Source organism: Gadus morhua, chromosome 4, assembly GCF_902167405.1.
Source record: "Gadus morhua chromosome 4, gadMor3.0, whole genome shotgun sequence".
Taxonomy (NCBI): Eukaryota; Metazoa; Chordata; class Actinopteri; order Gadiformes; family Gadidae; genus Gadus; species Gadus morhua.
In genome coordinates this window covers 25,525,499-25,549,988 of record NC_044051.1, presented here as the reverse complement: position 1 = coordinate 25,549,988, position 24,490 = coordinate 25,525,499, and the positions used below count along the sequence as shown (strand labels likewise).

Genomic DNA, 24,490 nt, shown 5'->3' with positions numbered 1-24,490 from the left:
TTCTAGCCCTACTGTTGATACAGAGAACCGAGTGAAAAGACAATTTCCGCTTCCGGTTCGGCTTCCGTTTCAAAGGGATTTACGAAACTCCAAATAAAAGACGACAGAAACTGTATTTACGATACTTGATTAGGAACATCAACGTACACCACTAACCACGGTGAGTTACACATTTCGTTTATTCACTGGCTTTGTCTTCATAAGAAGACCAGCTCGAGGAGATGAACGTTATTCAACGAGTGGTACTTAACAGCAGTACATAACTGTCAGCAATTTAATTTGATGGACACCACTAGGGGATTAATTAGTTCAAATACATCAAAAGAAGACGTGCTTTCCAGCCACTTTCTGTGCCTAGCGAGTACAAGGACAATGTGATGATCCATGACCGCAGTGATTATCAAGAGCCCTGGCTGGGTCCCTTCCTGGGGCTTTCATGTGACAGCTGAGAGCCGACTTGTGACCCTGAGGCGACGACTCACAAACAGCAGAGAACATGGAGCAGTCCTTTCTATTAAAGGTCATTAGGGAGAGGATTTTCTCTGTATGCAACACATTGACTTTCACCTCAATCGGGTTGGGCTGAGCGAGATTCTAATAAATTCAATGCATCACAGCCAAGGCGCCCCCAATGCATCGGCGCTGAAAACTAAATCCCCTATTCCCCAAAATCAAAACACCTTGTTCTCTCAGCAGGGCTAAATTCATCATCCACGTCGGGCATGGCACCAAAATCAATGAGCAGGAATGAGGGGATCAGAGCGTGACCTGGTATTATTATTACTGGGAATGGGGGTTTAATGAATGAGTGGAGAAAAGAAGAGTTATCTTGTTGTAAGTGTTTCTCAAGAGGTTCACAAAATAAGACATGATTTGAAGGGGTTGGATTCAATGTGCAGTGTGCTAATTCTTAATAACTAGTTGTTACATTTGTATTGGATTACATACCTGAGCCATGCTACATCAGAATAAGGAATGATTCTTTTCAATCGTGTATTAAATTATTATACCATGACCTGCACACAAGTAATTTCAACTATACTAGTTTTGAGATGACCAGAGAGGATCCCATTCTTATAATGTGCCAATATGCAGAGGTGTATGATATGTTTGCTGTCGTGGACCGAGAGGGATGTTCAATGCCATTCTTTAAAAGACAAAATGGAAAATATGAAAGAATGAAAAATACTCAACAAGCCAACAACTAGGGAAATAAAGGTATGTTTTGTTTAGCTCAATGCTCCAGCGAACGTAATCTCATTTTGAAATCTTTAGATAACAAACAAGAACCACAAAGCATAGTGAGCTACTAAAATGGCACCCACCGGCGACGTTGACCTTCTCTGCGTTGGTAGCGCTGGGCGCGGCTGTGACGGCCCCGGTGCCGTTGGTAAGGTTCCCCCCTGTGCCGTTGTAGATGTTGTCCACCTTGGACTCCAGCTTGCCCAGCCGGAGCATGATGTTGTCCAGCAGCACGGCCAGGGTCTTCTTCAGGTCTGGAGGGGAAGGTCACCCACAAAGCCCTCAAACATGGACCACAAATAACTGCTGGCTAAGATAATATTTCTTCAGAATGCATCATGGGATTTTTTAGGGCGATAATGCTCCATTTGGAGAGAGCACAAGAGAGTTGTCACATTGTAAAATTCTAAATCAATTAAAATATAAGGCTTATCCAAACTTTGTTTCGCCACGTCTCGCATGAGAAACGCTGGAGCAGTTTCAAACACAGCGATGGTACACTACCCACAATGATATAATAATTATATTATTATAATATTACAACAATTGCCCTGCACTTTTAACACTTACTTCAACCGTTATTATCATTAACATTCCTATTCCCTATGCTTCTATACCTTCAAAATTTAGGCAGTCATTGGTATTTTACAATGTATGTGGGGGGCAGTAGCTCAGGAGGTAGAGTGGGTTGGCTGGTAACCGCAATGTTGCTAGTTCGAGTGTCGAGGTGTCCCTGAGCAAGGCACCTAACCCTAACTGCTCCCGATGAGCTGGCCGTCGCCTTGCATGGCTGACGCCGCCGTCGTTGTGTGAATGTGTGTATGAATGGGTGATTGTGAGGCAATATTCTAAAGCACCTTGGGTGGCCGCTGGTCACAATAAAAGCTCTATATGCAGTCCATTCACCATTTACAAGCCCTATAATAATAATTAAAAGGTTCATGATCCTCATTGGATCATCGGCCTGTGACCTTCAGCACTCACTGGATCGGCTGGCGGCCGAGTGTGAAGCGGCTGGGATGAGGATCAGCACCGCTAAATCTGAGGCCATGACTCTTAGCAGGAAACCAGTGGATTGCTTACTCCGGGTAGGAAATGAGTCCTTAGCCCAAGTGAAGGAGTTCAAGTACCTCGGGGTCTTGTTCGCGAGTGAGGGTACTATGGAGCGTGAGATTGGCCGGAGAATCGGAGCAGCGGGGGCAGTATTGCGTTCGCTTTACCGCACCGTTGTAACGAAAAGAGAGCTGAGCCGCAAGGCAAAGCTCTCGATCTACCGGTCGATCTTCGTTCCTATCCTCACCTATGGTCATGAGGGCTGGGTGATGACCGAAAGGACAAGATCGCGGGTACAAGCGGCCGAGATGAGTTTTCTCAGAAGGGTGGCTGGCGTCTCCCTTAGGGATAGGGTGAGAAGCTCAGCCATCCGTGAGGAACTCGGATTAGAGCCGCTGCTCCTTTACTTAGAAAGGAGTCAGCTGAGGTGGTTCGGGCATCTGGTAAGGATGCCCACTGGGCGCCTTCCTTGGGAGGTGTTTCAGGCACGTCCAGTGGGGAGGAGACCTCGGGGAAGACCCAGGACTAGGTGGAGAGATTATATCTCAACACTGGCCTGGGAACGCCTCGGGATCCCCCTGTCAGAGCTGGTCAATGTGGCCCGGGAAAGGGAAGTCTGGGGCCCCCTGCTTGAGCTGCTCCCCCCGCGACCCGACCCCGGATAAGCGGATGACGATGAGGATGAGGATGAGGAGGTTCATCGTTTATCAGGGGCCAAGCCGAATGCAGACCTCTTTCTTCACTGGTTTTAAACTTGAACTCTTTGCACTCGATAACATTAAAATAGCCTCAGCCTGGGTCTTTTGATGCATAGCATACAACGGATATGACCGTATGTCAAAGGGGTTAGGAAGCATGCGTGTTAAAAGTTTTAGAAATCGCTCCCTGTTGTACTATTTGGATTAACTTTAGCCATCTTAATCTTAGTTTCCTAAAGTACACCAGGTTGGGTGACGATTTCCCTAAATTCACATGCCTTTCAGCACCTAAAGTTGATTGGGCTTATTTGGCCATCTGGCGGCCATGTTGATACAGATGATGGGATCCTTAGGAGCATTTGTTCATCATGAGGAGAGAAAAATAGCAACAACGTTACATTTCCCAAGGAGACAGATTTGATAGCGACACTGCCTTCTCGGGCAGTCTGCTATTGCGCAAGCACGCAGGTGCGCAGCTAGCACGCAATTCATACTTTGAAGTCACTTGACTACCATGGCTACCTGGAGGGCAACAAACGCTGACAAAATGGCGACGAACAGCGGCCAGCCAGGGGAATTGCAGCCTTGCAGATTTCCAATAGGCCTACTACAATAATCAATCAACTATTTAGACCATAAATGTTCAAATTAGATATCAAGAAATGATAAACATACTCGGAACTTGTGATCCATACACAGCACCCGCTGATGTGTTCATTGCTTTGAAGTTGGCAACGTCTCTCGACCAGACTTGGAGTTTGGACATATTTACATTTATCTTATAGAGAATCTGTCACCTTATACCGCACAAAAAATGAAAGCCTACAAAAGTATGGATAGCAAACTTTTTTTCAAGAGTGGATGGGTTAACAACGTTGTCGTATGGGAGGTGAAAAACAGGAATATCTTCATAATCAAAGCAAAGGTGAGTGACTATCTAGCTATCCGCAAAACGATCAACAAATAGCTTTTTCTGAATCAAATAACTTTTAAGTAGCTCTTTTATTGACCAAGTAATGCGGTAGCGTCCTCACAAGTTACATTTTCTCAAGCATTTCTGAAGTTCCAGGGCAGCGGAGCTTTTTGCTGCCCTGAAATAAAACTTGATTGTTGATTGGATTGTTTAGCGACGCCTCCGCCAGTGTTGCCAGGTTGGGCCAGATTTCTCGCCCAATCTGGCAACACTGGCAATCCCCATGACGGCAGAGGGAGGGTTATTTTCAATTTGAAATAATCGTAATTATAATATGTAATTGAACAATATATCTTACTTATGGCAAATTCTAATCTTAGAGACAATAATAATTTTTTTCTCCTTTTCGGATGGGGTAAAAAGATAGCCCCGGCTTCACTCCTCGGCGGTTAGTAAATTCAATTGCACAGCAACTATCTGGCATATCGTTTTCCCCTTAAAATACCAATTTTCGTTTTGCATGGTAGAACTGGCGACGTCCTGGCAGATCCTTGATTAGGTTACTAAGTTGCTAGAGAACGTTGTTCTTGCCCGCCAGCCAGTCGTCGTGACGTCACGTGCAAAGTATGAATACTCCCTTCATGAGCTCTCATTCCACAAGGTATGTTATGTGACACAGGCTGGTAGCTTGAAGAGCAATCATGGCAAGCGAGAAGCAGCCAAAGCTATCTTTTGAGGGATGGAGGTATTCCCTTTACTTCGTACTCATTGAAACTAAGGGGGTGAATACGAGTACACCGTTCCCTGGCTTTCCACTGTCCTTAACTCAACTGCCAAGTGCCAACCGCACCAAGCATTTGAAGGAAACATGCTAACATGAAGCTTGTAGCTCAAGATCCCCGGGGAAATATGTCGAGTCCAAGCACAAATACATACACACAAAAGCATAAAAAAAAATATTTTCACCAGGTATCTAAACAAGGGTTACAGTATGTAACAATAAAATAAGCCCTTATGTATATTGTGTTCACCTATATGCCCATAAGATGTATCGAGGCTATGTTATTTGATATTGTTTCATAGGGCTTTAGTGGTGGTGTTGAAGCCTATAATAACCCAATGTTTTCTTGTCAAGTGCTCAGTTTATGGCGTTTTTTATAATAAAGGGCACAAAATAAATTTATGTTATGTCCTCAATAGTAGAACATTATGTAGGCCTACACATTTACGTAGGAACAGATATGGGGTTCTGCCCAAAGTCGAGCAACATAAAAATTAACTAGGGATCGACCGATATATATCGGCCGGCCGATAATTGCGTTTAACGTGTATCGGCATCGGCAGATTTTTTTCGCCGTTTATTTTTTTTGCTCCATGATTCACAGTTCAATAAAAGTTTTATTTGTCCTTTTATTAAATGAGACTTGTAACATTTGTGATCATCATTGTGTCATTTTTATGATGTAAATTGAGGGAGCAAAAGCAGCATCGGCTTAGCCTGGAAATCTAGACCCACATCTAGAAAGCTGTAGGGTCTGGCAACGAGTAATGAAAATGGCCCAACTCGAGAGGTAGCACCAAGAATGCATTTGAAAATATCACTGGATAACACGCATTGGATAACATTGCTGGAGTATAACACACTGTTGGATATAAACACACAGTAAGAGCTACTTCAATGAGTTACCACTATATCCTAACACAACAGAACAGAATTAATGTGTCTTAATAACCTCACCCCCTTAATTTAACTAAACATATATGATAATTCAGTGATGTAACCACCTGTATCATATCAACTGTTGCATGGTGGCCTAATCTCTTCCTGCGCTTTGAAGCATGTCTAAAATGACCACACACACACACACACACACACACACACACACACACACACACACACACACACACACACACACACACACACACACACACACACACACACACACACACACACACACACACACACAAGGAATAATGTGTGGGATTTATGAGATGTTTTTCAATAAATTCTAATCTGAGCCAACAAGACATTTTAAATACAATCCCAGGACAGGCCAGATGGTCTGGATCCTAATCCATACTTCTATGCTGACCAGCGCTGTTTGGCGACATGGACTACAGAAGGTAAGCCATTTGAAACGCTCCATATGACCTAGAATAGTCACGACATGATGGAAGTAGCGATGAGCCATGTCCATATGGAGGCATCTCCCTTTAGTTTTGTTAGCCATTAAGAGCTACGTGGGCCATGGTACCGGGAACAGGCCCTGTCCAGTGTCCGACCTGGACCACTGGCTCACTGCACTGCTGTCAGGTGAAGAATTTAACCATGCCTGGAGGGAGGGGAGGCACAACTATTGCACAACTGCTCAAAGAGAATTTAAAAGAAAGGCACGCAGGCTGTCCATCCAATTGTTAAATAATTTGTGTTATTTTCATAGATAGGCATACATAGGCAAACCAATGATTTATAGTTGAATTAATCTGTTTGCACACCACCTGAAAAAATTCAAAATAACCAACAAACGAATGGCAACGAATGCCAACATTGGGCGGTGTGCCTCGCCTGCTGGGGGCCGCACCCTCCTGAGCCCCCCATGATACAAATGTTCACATGGTTCCTCTCTGCAGATCGGCTTGGCCTTCGGCCCGTTGAGAGCCTCTTCCAAAAGAGCTCAACGATTTGAAGGAACCAATCAGCACTGATCAGAAAACAGTGTGGAGCAATCGATGTAACCATCAAAACAGTTTTTCCTGAATTAGACTGAATAATGAGGTTAAAAGATGAACAGAAAAACAAAGTTAAATAAAACGCTTTCCTTCCAACTGTATTCAGCATGAGCAAAGAGAGAAACAGCATACCTCTGATTGGCTGGCGTTGTGAGTCAGGCCGCTCCCATTTGTGGAAATCAATTGCTTAGCCTGGCGTCGCAAAATGCCTCTGGAAGTAATTGGATAGGCCTACAACCAATCAGAGCAACGGCCGATGCAGCACTGAGCCACGAAATAATGACAGCTTTCTAGCAACAAAAGCTTTAAGTCCAGTCGTCTATAAAAAGAAAATGTGAAAATATCCCATTGTGTTAGTTCAACACTGTCCTGAAACCAGAATCAAAATCTGCAGCCGCCATCTCTGTTGTTGTTTGCACCTCTGCGCCATCATTGTATTTAACTAGCCTCATCTTAGATAACCGGTAGTGATTGGTCTGTTTTTTTCTGACCGGGCAGAAAAAAATGTTGTATGGTAGTGAGGTCAGACCGATCTGCAGAGCAGATGAATCATGAGCTGGCCAGGTTTGTCTGGTTCTACAGCGAGGCCACACTGATATCTATACAAACCGCTGGCTGTTTTTTTTCATTGGCAAACAGGTTGAACCGGTTTCAGCCAACATTTTAAGGTTGGGTGTTGTTGTTTGATGGGGCAGTGAGCAAGAACCGTAACAGGAGATCAGGAGACTATAAAGACAGATGCACTCCTTGTTGTTTGGCCTGTGTAACGAAAACCAACAACCTCCAGGGTAGGGCAGGTCTATCCGGGCAGTTGTTAGGCTATAGTTGCCGGAAAAGAGATGAAACGAAGCACACCATTATCTTCCATAACGCAAGTTTTCATATAAGAGGCGTTAAGGAATTAAGGAAAAATTAAGGAAAAGCACTTCAAGGCAAGTTGAATAGCCCTGTCTGTAGCTTGTAGCCGTGTTCAATGAGCCCAAGCTAGGTCTAAACATGTGCTACATTTCTAAGCTACACGTTGAACAGGCCTGTCTGCAGCGTTTAGTCTGGTTCCATGAGCCCGAGCTAGTTCTAAACATGTGCCATAAATTAGTTTATTTCAACGGTGGTACGAGCGGTAGTACTGCAGGTTGCAAATGGGATGAAAACAATTGGACAATAATATAACAAATTCTATTGATTATTGAAAGTGTAGGTATTATGATTATTCAGTATAAATAGCACAATGGCTTGTTATATTTCCCAAAATAATGTTGCTTTGTGCATTCCATAAGTCATTTTCGATTACATTCCAATTTGTTAAACACACACACTGTTCAGATTAAAATGTAAATTCACACTGATAAGCACCATATACGGGTCACTTTCACTCTCTGCTATGCCACTGCATGTGTATTGATCTATTTTTGATAAAGGTCTTAATGACAAATATAGCTGCAAGCAGCAATGAGGGGGCCAAGCAGACTTCATGAACTAATTTTGGTTGACAGACATAATTGGTTAGTTGATGACTGTCTCAGTGATTTCACTTACAATAAAAGCTATTGGCAAATGGTTATTTGCCAATAATGCATTGAAGTTGCTTTTCTAAGGGCTGGAATAGTCTTGCTGCTAACAATGTCAAAAGGGTCACCAAAGGGGGTCAAAGGTGTCATGAGTCTATGTACCAAGTTTGGTTATGATATGTTAAAGAGTTGCTGAGAAATGGGCTTACTTCCTGTTTGGCGGCATTACCGTCAAGTTTGATTGGCTGTCACGGCCAAACGGTTCTGAATTTCAAAAAGCTATTTTACACATTTTACACATTTTGTCAGCTTGGTCCGAAGATCAAATATGGCAAGTTTCATGAAGATTGGACAGAATTTGTGGCCTGTGGATATGTACTATTGATTTTGACAACTTTCAACATGGAGGCCAAAGTTTCTATGAGAAATAATTTATCAGCAATATGGGGAGGTCTGACAGCATCACCAGACATTGAAAATAAGTCTGAAATATACTCATGTGAAGAGAGAGGAGTTAAAACACATCTTCATTAATAACAGCGCTCCCTAGAGGTCAAAGGTCACCAAATTTGATGTGTTGAGTGTTTGATGAGTGAAATTGGCTGGCTTCCTGTTTGGTAGATTCCTGGTCAAATTTGATTGGCTGTCGCGCCAAACGGTTTTGAAGTTGAAAAATCTATTCGATACATTTTGTGAAGCATGTTCTGCAGATCAATTGTGCCAGGTTTCGAGAAGATTGGACAAAGGAGATGTTAGGATAGGAAATACATTTTGAAGGTTTTTAATAAAAACCAAGATGGTGGAAAATCAGTGTTTCCCCCACGTTCACGCCGCTGCTGAATTTTCTCCGCTGCTGCAATAAAAATCCTTCTAATTTTTTTTACTTTTTTTTTTAACGTAGCTCCTTTTTAGAAAATGTACAGCGCGTAACGTCAATTGCGCAGCACGCGGCACATCGTCACGTAACCAACATCAAAGAAGAAAAATACACAGCGAGTGTGGCAGTAGGCTACCCTACACGGTTGCAAAGTTACATTGATTCTAGCAGTAGCGAGTGAAGCGGAAGATCGAAGAAAGAAGGAAAGAGAGACAGAAAGAAGGAAAGAGAGAGACAGACAGAGAGAGAGAAAGTAAGTTGCTAAAATGTGTCGCTACATGACCACCAGTGTTAAAAACCCCCTGACCCCAATCATTTTATTGCATGTATAAACCGCAACCTCCGTGCCGTTTTTCCTCTAGTATTGTGTGTGTGTGTGTGTGTAGGCCTATGTGTGTGTGTGCGTGTTGTCGCTCTTTTTGGGATCACTCATAGCCTTTACAGGAGCTTATATCCAGTCAGGAATTTATAGCCTAGGTATTTTCGGGAACTTTGAAAAATGAATCCATACTGTTAGATCCGATGTTGTTCTTTATTGCCATATAAAATCCGTTTTCATCGCGTATTTTAGCTAGGGATTTATGCTAATCGCCTGTAAGCATGTGGTCATTAGCATAAATGCAGGGAAAAAACCTAAGGACTTCTTAAAAGATCATGAATAGTTTCTATTATGTATAACTTATATTTATTTTATAATTTTCTCATCACTTTTTGACTCCCAAGACTAAGAAGAAGTGTTTTAAGCAATAACAAGCTTATCATCGCTCTCTTGTCCTCTTCCCCTGACTCTCACTGTCTCACAAAGGAGCTGAGCTCACCTGAGGTCTATTTGTAGTGCCAAGGCTCACACTGATTGGTATTCAATTAGCTTTATTTTTTATTTTTCATGTGTGTGAGTCTGTGTTCTTTTCAAATTTTAGTTAGGCTTATAATTTAAAAAGATGTGTTTTGCCCATTGTTGCAGGAGATTTCATTTTTGAACAAAGTCTTATGTAAAAAACAGTTATGCTTTGGGCATAGCAACCATGTTTAGTGTTTAAGCATTAGGCAAAAATCTGTAAATAAATTGTGCAAATTATATTTGCGTTACAAAAATATATACAAAAATATAAAAATCTGTAAATGAAAACACAAAAGGCAAAGTTACAACACCAATAATCCCATCTACAGTAATACAGGACTGTTTGAATAGGATTTAAGTGCATATTCTCCTCTCAAAGTGCACCAGATTCATGCATTCCAATGTAAAGGGTACAAAAAAAATTCGGCCGGAGGGGGCATGCCCCCGGACCCCCCTAGAGGGTTCGGGGACCACACCACCGCTGCTGAAAAAAATCCTGCGGGAAACACTGAAAATTATAGGGTGCATTGAACTCGGCTTGGCCCAAGGATTCCGATGATACCTTGTTTGTGAAATTGGATGAATGGGTCAAAAGTTCTAAACATGAATGCATGTCCAACTTCAACCTTTTGGTGGCGCTAGAGCTCTTGAGCTAGCAACCCCAAAATTGCTGTGAGGGATTATGAGACTGTCCTGAATCAGTGTGCACATTTTTTACCAAGTCGTTCTATGGGCAGCCATAGACTCCCATGGCAGGATAATGATAGGGAAACATAGAATAAGAATGGGTGTCTCGCAGCTTTGCTGCTTGACCCCCAATAAAGTCAAAAGGCAGGGAACCACTGCTCTAGGTCAGATTGCAGGGCTATACTACGAGTGTAATTTGTTAAAAAAGCCATAGCCATCCGTCTGTGCCACCTGTGCCCGATTACTGCACACCCGCACCTAGCCATTTCTGATACATTCTCGTCCCTGATCAGTTTGGAGAATCCAACTTGCCTGTCAATCTCAGCGGCGGCGAGATATCTCTCATTTCAGGAGTCACCCTGGTCACTGAGTGAATACTGCCTTACCCCAATTTCATAGATGGATACGTGACCATCCAAATTGAGCTACCACAGAGAAAGGGGTAGACATAGGTTTCACTTATCTCAGCAGTTCCACATTGCAGTTAATGTGATTTGTTCAAACATTTCCCCCTTAATGATATGGTGTTGACATGGGAGGGGAGAACACCAACTGGCTATCGAAGAGACTCCCCAGATCAAGGATAAGTATAAATGAAGGCACCGGAAAGTCCATACATCTACTAAAAAAAAATGTAATAGACCAACTCTTTTCCTGTTGCGGAGCGAGAGAGGAAGGCTCACAATTTATTAAGCCGAGGCGTAGGACTTCTAATTACTCCTTCTAATTACCTTTGGTAGAAGATGCTCTGGCTAAACCCTCTAGTCAGTTTGTCTGTCCCAGGGGCATCGGCCCACACTGCTAGTGAAGGCCTTGGCCTGAATGCCACACTATTTAATGGCGCGTTTCCACCGAGCGGTGCGGTTTGCGTTTCCACTGCCAAAATTGGGCATGGTCCCAAAATAAGCGCAGAGCCGTGATTAGCCTTGGCGCTACACACGTCGTCCGTTGATTGGTCGACAGTCGTCAGTTTCTTGTGACAGGGGGATAACAACAAACAAAGTACCTGCAAGGTACTTCTTGACAACGGCGAAAACTTGTTCATTGAGAAAATGTTGTGCAAAAGTTTGCCGTTCGTCTTGGACGTCCTACATTGTTGCTCTTTGTTTAATGTGTTGCGTTCTTCTTTTTCATTTAATTTATTAGCAGGCTACACTGTGTCGTAATGGTGCAACGGTTCACGGGTTACCCGTGATCCGTACGGATCAACCCTCACGGTTCGGGATGCAAGTGATCCGCGGATCGGCTGATAAAAAAAAGTTCTGCGTTCACATCATTAGCGCGTGTTTAGAGGACAATTCCGGTATTAACAACATCAACATCACATCGTAGCGAAATACAGTTTCTGTTGTGTTTTATTTGGCGTTCCGTAAATCCCATAGAAACGGAAACCGGAAACGGACGTGTTTATGTTTGGTTGTAGTCTTTTCGCTCGGTTCTCCGTATCAACAGTAGGGCTAAAACCGAGCGAAAAGACTACAACCAACCCCCCTTGCATTGAGCAATGAGGCTTCCACCCGAAATCAATGGATTTACAAAATGCCAAATAAAACACAACAGAAACTGTATTTCGCTCTACCATACTTGATGAAGCAAAAGAAAATGAGGATGTCTGCATTGCCTTGGGAGAGTGTAGACTCTAAACTCTCCCCAGGCAATGCAGAAATCCTGAATTGTAAATCCAGGGTTAGGGATCATTTACTATCCATGTTAAAAAGAAGAAGGAATAATGACTCAGATTGCAATTTTTTAAATATTGACTATGCTTAAGGGAAGCAGGATTATTACCTAATTGTTCACTTTATTTTGTTTTTACACATTTGAAGATTTTATTTAAAGTCACATTTGTCTTGTTATCTTTATTGTTGTTGTTGATCCGAAAATGATCCGACCCGTGACTCAAAAACCGTGACACGATCCGAACCGTGAGTTTTGTGATCCGTTGCACCCCTACTGTGTCGGGATTCTATGATGTCACAATGCTTATGTAGCTGCCGCGGCTGTCATCATCCGGCTTAAACCCCGCCCTACTGTCGTCGGTGGAAACGCGAGCAACACCTAACTGCAACACACCTAAATCGTACCGCACCTAACCGCACCGCTCGGTGGAAACGCGCCATTACACACATCGGGAATGCTTGGGTGATTTATGGGGCGACAAAAGGGGAAGTCCTCCATTTAAATTTAAACTCACTGCGGTGGATCGCTCCAGGGCCCAAACCATCAACCAAGTGAGTAGACGCCAGCAGCCAAAAGTCTGCGGGGACCTCGTGAGCTAATCATAATGCGTTTTAAAATGCGATGGCAAGATAAAGTCTGCAGCGTGATCACAGTGCGGTTGCTGCACCAGTGATCACAATTAACTAATCAAGGGTCAACAGTGGAGCAGCGGGAGAGGACAGAAAAGGCCCCATTCCTGCCGGGCTCTTCTGGTGGAGGAATATTAGTGCGTTGCGGCAGAAACAATAGAAAAGATTACGCTTGATTCGGCAGACCTAACCTTAATGTCAGCTCGATGTAAAGATCAATAGTGGAAAAAAATCCCATTAGAGAAAAAGGCAGGCTGCATTCCTTATCCATTCCTATCAACTACAAAACAGAAAAAGCTAAAAGCGTGGTGCAAATCCCCCTATTTAAAGGAAGTCAGTCCACTGCCTTCCTATTTCCTAAGGACGGCCAATCAGGCCTTTAAGTTTATATTACAGGAGTGGATAAAAACGCAATTGTGTTTATGCATGTAATGTAGAGGTGGTGATCTGCCTTTTATGTGAACTTAATTTATTTAGTTTCAATCAAATGAAATACTACTGAACAAACACTGAATCGAGACTTGCAACAAGGTGTGGGGGCATGAAACCTTTTTCTCAGGATTATAAACCATTTGGCATACAGGGAGTCAGGGTTGCCATGGTGATATGGGCTAAAAGAGCTCACCCATTCTGTGCTTCTCCCAGCCCAATAACAACACATTTATTTATTTCTCCGAGCTGTTTCTCCCCATTTCCCTACAGCGTTACTGTAGTTCAACGGTTTCCCCTGGGCTCCGGAGCCCAATCGATTCCCAGCTCTGATTTCTAATGAAGGCGCTCCATTGACCCGGTACAGGTCTATTAATGGATGAATAACTTATTGAAGTCCACCACCACTGCAGTAGCAGCAGTAAGACCTTCCAGGGCAGACTGTGACCACTCTGACTCAGTGCCCAGCAATGCATGTGGACCAAATCAGAATACAATGGAAGTGGAACTGATTAAGACAAACCCAATGCCTTAAATAGAAGGAGCTGATGTAAAAATAACCTTTTTAAAATTACAACAAGACTAATCCTGTAATCGGCACACCTGCTTCTGTGATTTGATTAAAACAATACACCAAACATGACTGGAGCACCTCAGTATTTTGCAGTAAGTGTCAATACAAAGTGTCAAAACAAAAACACGGCACAGCCAATGGAGCTAAATCCAAGAGAATTAAAACTCTGCAAACACTGACACAGATATGCCCTTTCCAAACGTGGACGTTTGTTATGAAAAATATGGACTAATCCCGGGATTTATTAATATAAACTTAGCACAAATAGTAAGGAAATTTGTGTTTGGTTGATTATTTCTCTGTGGTAACAATGCTTTTTGGCAATAAATCTTATAACGTTGGAAAGCCTGTATAGTTCCCTTTCAAATGGTGCCCCATTTCTAAGGAACATGCCGTTTTGGGATGAGCAGCAGAGCTGAGTATGTGGGTTGCGCCAATCTTCTCTGCCAATGCCAAACAGCTTATTCTGCCATTGACTCGTTCAGTGTTCGGCGGATTGGATGATATACAGGTGCTGGTCATATTATTAGAATATCATGAAAAAGTTGATTTATTTCATTAATTCCATTTAGAAAGTCAAACCTGTAGAATGTATACATTCATTCCAAACAGACTGATACATTATAAGTGTTTTTTGCCAAAAATAAGATGATTATAGCTGACAACCAATGAAAACCCTAAATTCAACATCTCAGAAAATTAGAATATGGTGAAAAGGTCAGATATTGAAGACACCTGGTGCCACACTCTAATTAGCTAACTAACTCAAAACACCTGGAAAAGCCTTTAAATGGTCTCTCGTTTTGATTCTGTATGACACACAATCATGGGGAAGACTGCTGACTTGACAACTGTCCAAAAGATGACCATTGATACTTTAAAGAAGGAGGGCAAGACACAAAAGGTCATTGCCAAAGAGGTTGGATGTTCCCAGAGCTCTGTGTCCAAGCACATTAATAGAGAGGCGAAGGGAAGAAAAAGATGTGGTAGAAAAGAGTGTACAAGCAAGAGGGATAAACGCGCCCTGGAGAGGATTGTCAAACAAAACCGATTCAAAAATGTGGGGGAGATCCACAAAGAGTGGACTGTAGCTGGAGTCAGTGCTTCAAGAAGCACCACACACCGACGTATGCAAGATATGGGCTTCAGCTGTCGCATTCCTCGTGTAAAGCCACTCTTGAATAAGAGACAACGTCAAAAGCGTCTCGCCTGGGCTCAAGACAAAAAGGACTGGACTGCTGCTGAGTGGTCCAAAGTTATGTTTTCAGATGAAAGTAAATTTTGTATCTCCTTTGGAAATCAAGGTCCCAGAGTCTGGAGGAAGACAGGAGAGGCACAGAATCCACGTTGCCTGAAGTCCAGTGTAAAATTTCCACAGTCAGTAATGGTCTGGGGTGCCATGTCATCTGCTGCTGTTGGTCCACTGTGTTTCCTGAGGTCCAGGGTCAATGCAGCAGTCTACCAGGAAGTTTTAGAACACTTTATGCTGCCTGCCGCGGACCAACTTTATGGAGGTGACGATTTCATTTTCCAACATGACTTGGCACCTGCACACAGTGCCAAATCTACCAGTACCTGGTTTAAGGACCATGGTATCCCTCTTCTTGATTGGCCTGCAAACTCACCTGACCTTAACCCCATAGAAAACCTATGGGGTATTGTGAAGCGGAAGATGCGAGATGCCAGACCCAACAATGCTGAAGAGCTGAAGGCCACTATTAAAGCAACCTGGGCTCTCATAACACCTGAGGAGTGCAACAGACTGGTCGACTCCATGCCACGCCGTATTGCTGCAGCAATTCAGGCAAAAGGAGCTGCAACTAAGTATTGATTGCCATACATGCTGAAACTTTCCATGTTCATACTTTTCAGTTGGCCCACATTTCTAAAAAATCATTTTTTGTACTAGTCGTAACTAATATTCTAATTTTCTGAGATACTGAATTTGGGATTTTCAGTAATTGTCAGTACTAATCATCCAAATTAAAAGAAATAAACATTTCAAATATATCACTCTGTGTGTAATGAATTGATATAATATGTAAGTTTCACGTTCTGAATATAATTACTGAAATAAATCAACTTTTTCATGATATTCTAATAATTTGACCAGCACCTGTATATGGACATATTGGCAATTAAATAATGTATTCATTTCACAAACAGGAGCATCAGTAGCGTGTGGAAGAACCATACACAGCCACAAAAGCCTGGCACCTCCTTTTCATGCTGGTCACCAGCCTGGTCACACACTGTTGTGGGATAGAATCCCATTCTTCAACCAGCATTTGTCGCAAGTCAGCCAACGTGGTTGTGTTGGTCACTCTGGCATGAACAGCACGCCCAAGCTGATCCCACAAGTTTTCAATGGGGTTGAGGTCAGGACTGCTAGCAGGCCATTCCATCCTCTCCACTCCCACATTCTGGAGGTAGTCTCTGATGAACCCTGCCTGTGGAGATATGGGATTGCCATATCTCCAACATAACGTTCCTCGACTTTAACATCCTGCCAGAGAAGTTGCACTCACCTGAACTAACCAACTTTTTCGCCACCTTTGACTTAACACTAACCCCTTCTCCTCGGGGGCCGGGAACAAGCTTGACCTAATATTCACCAGGTCCTGCAGCACCTCTGCCCTCTCCGTTACGCCGCTCCCTGTGTCTGACCATCACTTTGTTGATTTTTCTATCCCCTTGAAATCCTCTCCCCCCCTCCTCTCTAGTTCCCACATTGTCACCACTCGCCGTAACCTCAAATCCCTCTCTCCCTCTATGTTTGCCTCTACTGTTCCGTCTTCACTTCCTTCTATCGAACGATTCTCTCTATCTACAGATGAATCTTCAGACACTCTGTTATCCTCCCTCTCCTCCTCCTTGGATTCCCGCTGTCCCTACCACTCCCGACCAGCGCTTCACCGGCCCCGCCTTGGCTGTCCCATCCTCTGCGGACTTGTAGAACAAAGTTGCGAGCAGCTGAGAGGAAATGGAAGAGATCAGACTGTCCTAATGATCTATCTCACTATCTTTTCCTTCTTTCAGATTTCACCTCTTGTGTGTCAACAACCAAATCTGCCTCCTACCGGAACAAAATCAACTCCTCTGCCTCAAACCCCAGGAAACTGTTTTCCCTGTTCTTGTCCCTCCTCAACCCTCCCTCACCCCCACCTCCTTCCTGCCTCACTGCTGATGACTTTGTTACCTACTTTACCCAGAAAGTGAAGGACATTAGCTCCTCTTTTATCCCTGCCTCCATTCTCCCTCCTCCCATCTCCTCCTCCGTCTTTACCCAATTTAGCCCTCTCACCTCTGACGAGGTCAACAGAATAATAACATCTAACCATGCCACCACTTGCCCCCTTGACGCTATCCCCTCCTCTCTCCTCCAGGATGTCTCAAGCGAGATCCTGCCATTTCTCACCTCAATTATCAACTCCTCCCTCACTTCAGGCATTGTTCCAGCGTCTTTCAAGACTGCCAGAATAAAGCCTCTCCTAAAAAAAACAACTCTTAACAGTGATGTTGATAGGTTTTCAATGTAGTGAGTCCCCGGGACCCACAGGTGGCGAGTTGGGTGGGTCCCTGAGAAATTCAATGGGTCCCGAGTCGATTCCCCAGTTTAAAAAATGTGTTTCTTTTTTATTATTATTCTATTTCTTAAATTAAATTAATAGTGTTAAACTCCTTGATGGTGGTATGATATGGTTAGAGCTGGAGTACTCAACCGTTCATGTTTAACACTAGAAACGCCGGGCCATTTTTACTTACTCCTAGCGCCGCAAGAGGGGTCAAATGACCCCTAAGTCATTTTAATGAGAGGCTGTGCATTTGCACATAATGATCACTAGGTGGCGCCAATGAGCTATTACCGCGCGAGCGCCACATTTGTGTGTGTGTGTGTGTGTGTCACAAGCCTAGTCCTCACGATTTTGTCATAAATGTACATATATTCAATCAGAAGGATTGCAAAAAAATCCTGTTTGATTTGCTCATTCGACACGAATGAGCACAGCATCGAGCAGTGGAAACGTGGGTTTATTTACTATGAAGTTCGTATTTTTAATTGTTGAAATGAAATCAGCGGTGACGAGCTATTTTTTTTGGTAGCGGCTAAATTAGCATGTCGCGATACTTTGTACAGGGGATCACGTCTGCGCCAAGTAGATGCGCAGTGGGTTGAAACAGCGCTTGTCCGATCTGCTCACAAGAAGGTTTCTTTGGCCAGTTACTGTGATTAAACACGAGTTGTTTAATGTTCACAATGTATCGTTTTTCATGGGGAAAATGAGATGCGTCCCCGGGACGCATGGATAGTGAGTTTAGTGCGTCCTTTCAGATTTTAATGCGTCAGGGACGCAGGACGCGTACCTAGCAACATCACTGTCTTAATACCACCGACATCCAGAAATACAGGCCGGTATCTCTTCTTTCATTCCCGTCTAAAACACTGGAACGTGCCGTTGCTAACCAACTGTCCTCCTATCTCTCATCTAACAACCTCCTTGACCCTCACCAGTCAGGTTTCAAGAAGGCACACTCCACCGAGACGGCTCTCCTCGCTGTGACTGAGTCCCTCCGTGCTGCCAGAGCCTCGTCCCTCTCATCGGTTCTCATTCTCCTCGACCTGTCCGCAGCATTTGACACGGTGAACCACCAGATCCTTCTTGCCACTCTTGCCGAACTTGGCATCGCTGAATCTGCTCTTTCCTGGTTCACATCCTACCTGACGAACCGCACCTATCAAGTGACATGGAATGGCTCCTTGTCCAGACGAGACACGATATTTGGTTCACGAGAACGAGACGAGACGAGATTTTAAGAAAACTATGACAAAATATATGACTGGAACAACAGACTTTTATTTAACCGTGTTGCACATGCATTTTGAAATGTTTTATTATAACTCTTTACATGCATGAAATTGAAACTAAAACTAAAATTTATAAAAGTTAAAGTAAGATAAATTAAATTAAATATTTCTCTTTTTTTCAAGTGCAAACAATATTATGTGCAAAACCAAATCAAAGTACCCAAAATGCTGCCAAACAAATGATTTAAAAGTGGCGGGGGCATCTTCGACGGTAGTACGGGTATTTTCCGACGTCATTCTGGCTGTCTTTAGCTGTGTTCGAAATCGTTCCCTATACGCTCACTCGCTATTCCCTGTGTTCATGATATAGTGCACTACATAGGGAATGAACAAACAAGAATTCGGACAATACGCTGAACATTTCTAAACGTCATTTGCGTCAGTAAATGCGCCGGGTATTTGTGTGACGTAGACAGATGTGCCCACACCATGTAAACAAACCGGGCACTCACGAGGAAAGCTGGAGGTTATATTGATGATGAATGTTACATTTCCTTGTTCAAGTTTTTTTAATTAATTTTTGATGTTAAATATTCTATGTTAAATCCCAAATAAATTGTTGACATTTCTAAACGAAAGCCGGAGACTATCATTAAATGTATTCGTTTTCGCGGTTATTCAGCTTCTTCTTTTCTCCCGGAAAAACACGACCGCATTGCATTGTTGTATACAGGAGTAACATGTAGTGTACATCGCATGTACACTTGAATTTGGGGTATTTTTAGTGCACTATATAGTGAATGAAATTAACCAGTGAGAATTCGAACACCACTATAAAATGGCGAGCACGCTATATAGTGCACTATATCCGTGATAGGGAACGATTTCGGACACAGCTTATGGCTGCTTCCCCTCCTTCTCCTTTTCCTTCTCCTTTAGGTTCTGGCAGGCTAGACGTAGCAAAGGCGCATTACTGCCCCCACAGGCCACAAATAGAAGTTGGATAGCTCACAAATCTCGCGAGACAGATTTTTAACGCGACTAGCAATATCGTCGAGTTTAATCTCGCGAGATCTCGTCACACCCCTACTGACGCTATTTCTCTCTTCCCCTCATCTGATAAAACCCTGATTGCAACACGCATATCGGAATGTCTGGCGGACGTCAGCACCTGGACAACTGCCCATCACCAGAGGCTTAACCTCAACAAAACCGAGCTCCTCCTAATCCCAGGGAAAGATTGCCCACACATGGATTTACTGGTCACCGTCGAGAACATCACTGTATCTCCCTCTCCAACTGCTAGAAACCTCGGTGTGGTATTGGACAATCAGTTATCCTGCACTGCAAACATCACTGCGGTCGCCCGATCCTGCAGATTTGCACTTTACAACATCCGCAGAATCCGGCCCTTCCTCACAAGGGAAGCAGCTCAGCTTTTAGTCCAATCACTGGTCATCTCCCGCCTCGACTACTGCAACTCACTCCTGGCTGGACTTCCTGCTTCTGCGATTAAACCTTTGCAGCGCATCCACAATGCGGCAGCGCGCCTCGTGTTCAACCTACCGAAGTTCTCCCATGTGACCCCCCTCTTCCGGGACCTCCACTGGCTCCCTGTAGTAGCTCGCATCAAATTTAAGACGATGGTACTGGCATACAAGGCAGTCGATGGAACTGCCCCTGCCTACCTCCAAGCATTGCTAAAGCCACACACCCCAGCTCGATCCCTCCGCTCAACTAGCTCAGCTAGACGCCTGGTACCGCCATCGCGAAGAGCTAGCAAAGGCCGCTCAGCAAAGTCACAACTTTTCTCGGTTCTGGGACCTCAGTGGTGGAACGAGCTCCCTGCCACTCTCAGGACCGCAGAGTCGCTCACTATCTTCCGAAAAGGACTCAAGACTCACCTGTTCAGAGTCCACCTCGACACTGCATAGCCACCCTCCCCCTTCTGGCCACCATTGTACACTGTATTGTATTGTATTGTGTTGTATTGTATTGTACTATAGCACTTAACTGTGTAGCAACTGCAGTAGCTGCTATCATGGCTGTAACACGGGGAATTGGTTAGCCTAGCGATTGTTGTACTTGCACTTGGTTCTATGAACATCCTTTCTGTACCGACAGCGATATATTGATGCACTTCTTATGACAAATGTACTGATTGTAAGTCGCTTTGGATAAAAGCGTCTGCTAAATGCCCTAAATGTAATTGTAAATATGGAACTTGGCCTTCAGTTTGAAGAGGGTACTAGGGCTGACTCCAAATAATGCCGCAACTTGGTTTTGCTGAACACCAGCTTGAAGTTGCCCAATCAGGTGCCAATCAGGCACCTGATTGGAAGCACCTGGGGGTACCAGAAGCTCAAAACCAGTGTCAATAGCAACAGCAAAATAACCTGTTTGGCAATGGTAGAAAAGACTTGGCAAATTTTTCATGCACGCAACCCACATACTCAGCGCTGCTGCTCATCCCACAAATGCATGCTCCTTACAAATGGGGCACCATTTGAAAGGGAACTAAACAGGCTTTCCAACGGTATAAGTTTATTACCAAAAAGCATTGTTACCACAGAGAAATAATCTACCAAACACAAATTTCCTTACTTTTTGTGCCAAGTTTATATTATTGTACTGTATTATCCAACAAGGAATAGCACTTAAATATAGAAATAAAATCCACACGTAAATGCTATCCATAACAATAAGAGTAGCACCAACAGTGGTTGCTGGTAGAGAGCCCACCGGAGCGGGGGAGGTGGTAGGGGGCTGTCACTCACCATAGGCCGTCATGGTGCCCACGTAGGGCCCGTCCATCACGCTCTGGTTCTCCTCGGCCAGGGCCTTGATGTAGCGCTTGCTGAGGTCCAGGATCTGTTGGCGCAGCATGGTGCTGCTCTCGTGGCTGGCACGCTGCTGGATGGTGAAGTGCAGCAGCATCATGCCCCAGATGAAGCCGAAGCTGACCAAGAAGAAGCCCAGCTTCTGGGAAGACAGCTTCCACAGGAAGGGGGTGGCCATGGCAACAATCTCTTACCCACTGGTTCTGGGGTGGAGGGGTGGGGAGGCTGGGTGGAGGGGTGGGGAGGCTGGGTGGGGGGAAGGGAGGGGGGGGAGGGGGTTAAGGGGAGGATGAAGGGAGGCTGAGGTCGAGGGGAGAGGGTGGGAGGGGGAGGGGGGGCAGGGGGGAGATAATCAGGAGGGGAGAAGGGGCATGGTTGGGTGGGTGTCCGAGGCAACAACGGCGGCTGTTGTTGACGGTGGCGGCGTGGGAGTTTGGCGTGGAGGCCTCACGGGTACGCTCTCCTTCTCAGGGCCATGGTTATCTCTCAGGCTCATCCCAGGAGGCCGGCTGCAGACGCTGGCTATATTCTGCCTAACAAAAGACAGGAGATAAGAAGCTTTAGCGGTAAACCTGAGGGCTCAAGGGCTGCTGGAGAGAGGAAAGGAGAGGAGGGTCTTCTATTGGATTGATGCTGCCCAACATAATAACATGTTGTGTATAAGAAAGCCATGGGCGAATTCACCAGACAGAGGCTTGGTTTTCAATGAAGGTGGTCTCACATTGACCAAATAGCTTTTTATTGACGAAGGTAGTTCACAGACAGGTAAGATGTGTGTGTGAGGGTTTGAGCCTAGCACATCTGTTGATCAAAGACATGTGATGTATTCGGACACAAATTGTGTTTTATTACTGACCACCAGCTCTCCTTGAAATGAAAAATATTGTCATCACTTTTATTCTCATCACTAATTTTGTGATCGTTTGACGCTAAAATTGAAATCGCGATCAAAATCGGATTAATCGCCAAGCCCTACGGTTGTATACTCTCTCCCTCTCCATAATTTTTAAATAGCCATATTTCAAAAAGTGTGTTCATTTAAATAATGTGGACGGACTTGATAGCAGGCCATGTCTACAACTAATGCAGTGGTATCACTAATGCTTGTAAATGCAAGGCCACACAAACAGATGATGAAAATAGCCACTGATACCGCCTTTGTTGATACAGCCTATGTTTATTAGACAAGATGCTACTTATTAATAAGCCAGGGATTCATAATAAACCAAGTACCACAGTTACAAAATACAACCTTAATCCTTAACTCTATTTTGGGCAAATATAGGATGAGGAGGTCACAAGGACAAAAAATAAATAAAAATAAACTGAAGGATCAACTGAAACCAGGGCCTGAGCCAGCCTTTTTCGGGGAACACCAAGGCATCAGCTGAAGGAATCCGAGGCTCTTCTTACAATCTGATGCGATGCAATCACCTGATGTCGGGAGCGGATAGCATTTTAGTAGGGATTTGAAAAGAGGAACACATTACAATACCAAGGTCTATAAAACATGTCAGCGCTATGGCCAGATTAGGAAATGTGGAAGTGACGGTGACACAACATCCCCATTGTATCAAAGTGGCTTCCATTTTACTACATTAATCAATTGGCAGCTATTATCTAAAGTGAGTGCAGTAAACATGTATGCACAGCTTTAGGTGCAGGTACGGGGTTAGGAGTTATGTTCAATGGTTTCTACAGGCAGACGAAAGGCCTGCTGGGTTTGATCCCCAAAGTCTGCGGTTGTGGTTCACTCCCTCGTCTCCTTATTAAAGTAACCAAGAAGCCTTACCCTGTTGTGGCCTGTCTAAATATTTCAAATCCACGAGGCACTGCTCGGCGTATTGGTGCCGTCAGCGACAGCCAATTGTCAGCTGCCAGAGTAATGCCCGATGAGTGCCTCTTGAAATACAGGCTGTTGAGTGCCGATATGTAAATGTAATGAAACTGGACTTCAGTCCAGTTTCATTACAATACGACTTCGATCCATGTCCTCAGGCTACAAGCAGGTGCTCGGTTCCCCCTGCCAGCTACTTAATGACATGGAGAACACTTTGGGCTGGGCGGTATATCGATATTTTAAATATATTGATATTTTTTCAAACGAGATATGGAACGAGATGCTATCGTCAACATTGATAAAGTTAATTTCCGTTGAAAGCACAGCGCATTTGCTCCTAAAAAAGCCATTCTGAGCCACGCCTGCCGCCTGCTAGTGTTGACAATATCTATATATATCTTATATCGGCCTTCTGCTTGAAAATAACGAGGTATGACTTTTGGTCCATATCGCCCAGCCCCAAGTACACTGCAAGGTCATTTTGATAAAGGCCCCCAAATGGCTAGTAAATACTGACGTATGGTGAAATCTATTAGTCGACATCAAAATAATCACAAGCCCAACTTCAACCAAGTAAAGTTGAACACTTTCCGTAATGTAACCTCTTTGCATGCTAGCTTAAAATGTAAACCATTAATGTCATTGTGTCCACTCCCCCCTCACATGATGCCCACAGAGGGCTAATGTACAGTTAGATAGCATATTCTGTGACTTGAGAATTTAAAACACATTCCTTTTATGTTTTAATCAACACCAATAACTTCAATAGGCACAGGATTCCATGTTTATGTGATAATCAGCATGTCCATACATCTCCAACGTTGGATTATCTGACAGAACATTATGACTGCCTGTTCCAGCAATATGTCATGTCAAAGTCATCCAGTGAATGGCAACAACAAATATTTGTTGAAAACAATGCTGTTGGCCCACACACCAGTCGACTCCTCACGTTTGGCTAAGGTGTGAGATTTTAGGAGGCAACTTAATAATTGAGGCAACTCAATTATTTCTATAATTGGTGAACAGCTTACGAAAATGACATTGGCTTGAGGCACCAGAGAAATATATTTTTTTCTGCATGCAAATCAAAGCCAAGATGGAAATGAAGAAAATAAAGAATCTCTCATCTGCATTCAATC

At 43.9% G+C, this 24,490-nt stretch overlaps 1 protein-coding gene across 1 annotated transcript in view; it reads right to left on the bottom strand.

Annotated features, from left to right (window-relative positions):
• Positions 1–21,759, bottom strand: part of mgat5 (alpha-1,6-mannosylglycoprotein 6-beta-N-acetylglucosaminyltransferase) — a 123,993-nt gene extending 102,234 nt beyond the window's left edge. Inside the window, exons 1-2 of the mRNA XM_030355478.1 lie at positions 21,446–21,759; positions 1,326–1,496 (exon numbers count right to left, since the gene is read on the bottom strand). Coding sequence (XP_030211338.1) covers positions 1,326–1,496; positions 21,446–21,686 — 412 coding nt within the window. The 5' untranslated portion in view covers positions 21,687–21,759. The remainder of the gene's footprint in view (positions 1–1,325; positions 1,497–21,445) is intronic.
• Positions 21,760–24,490: the final 2,731 nt, after the last annotated feature.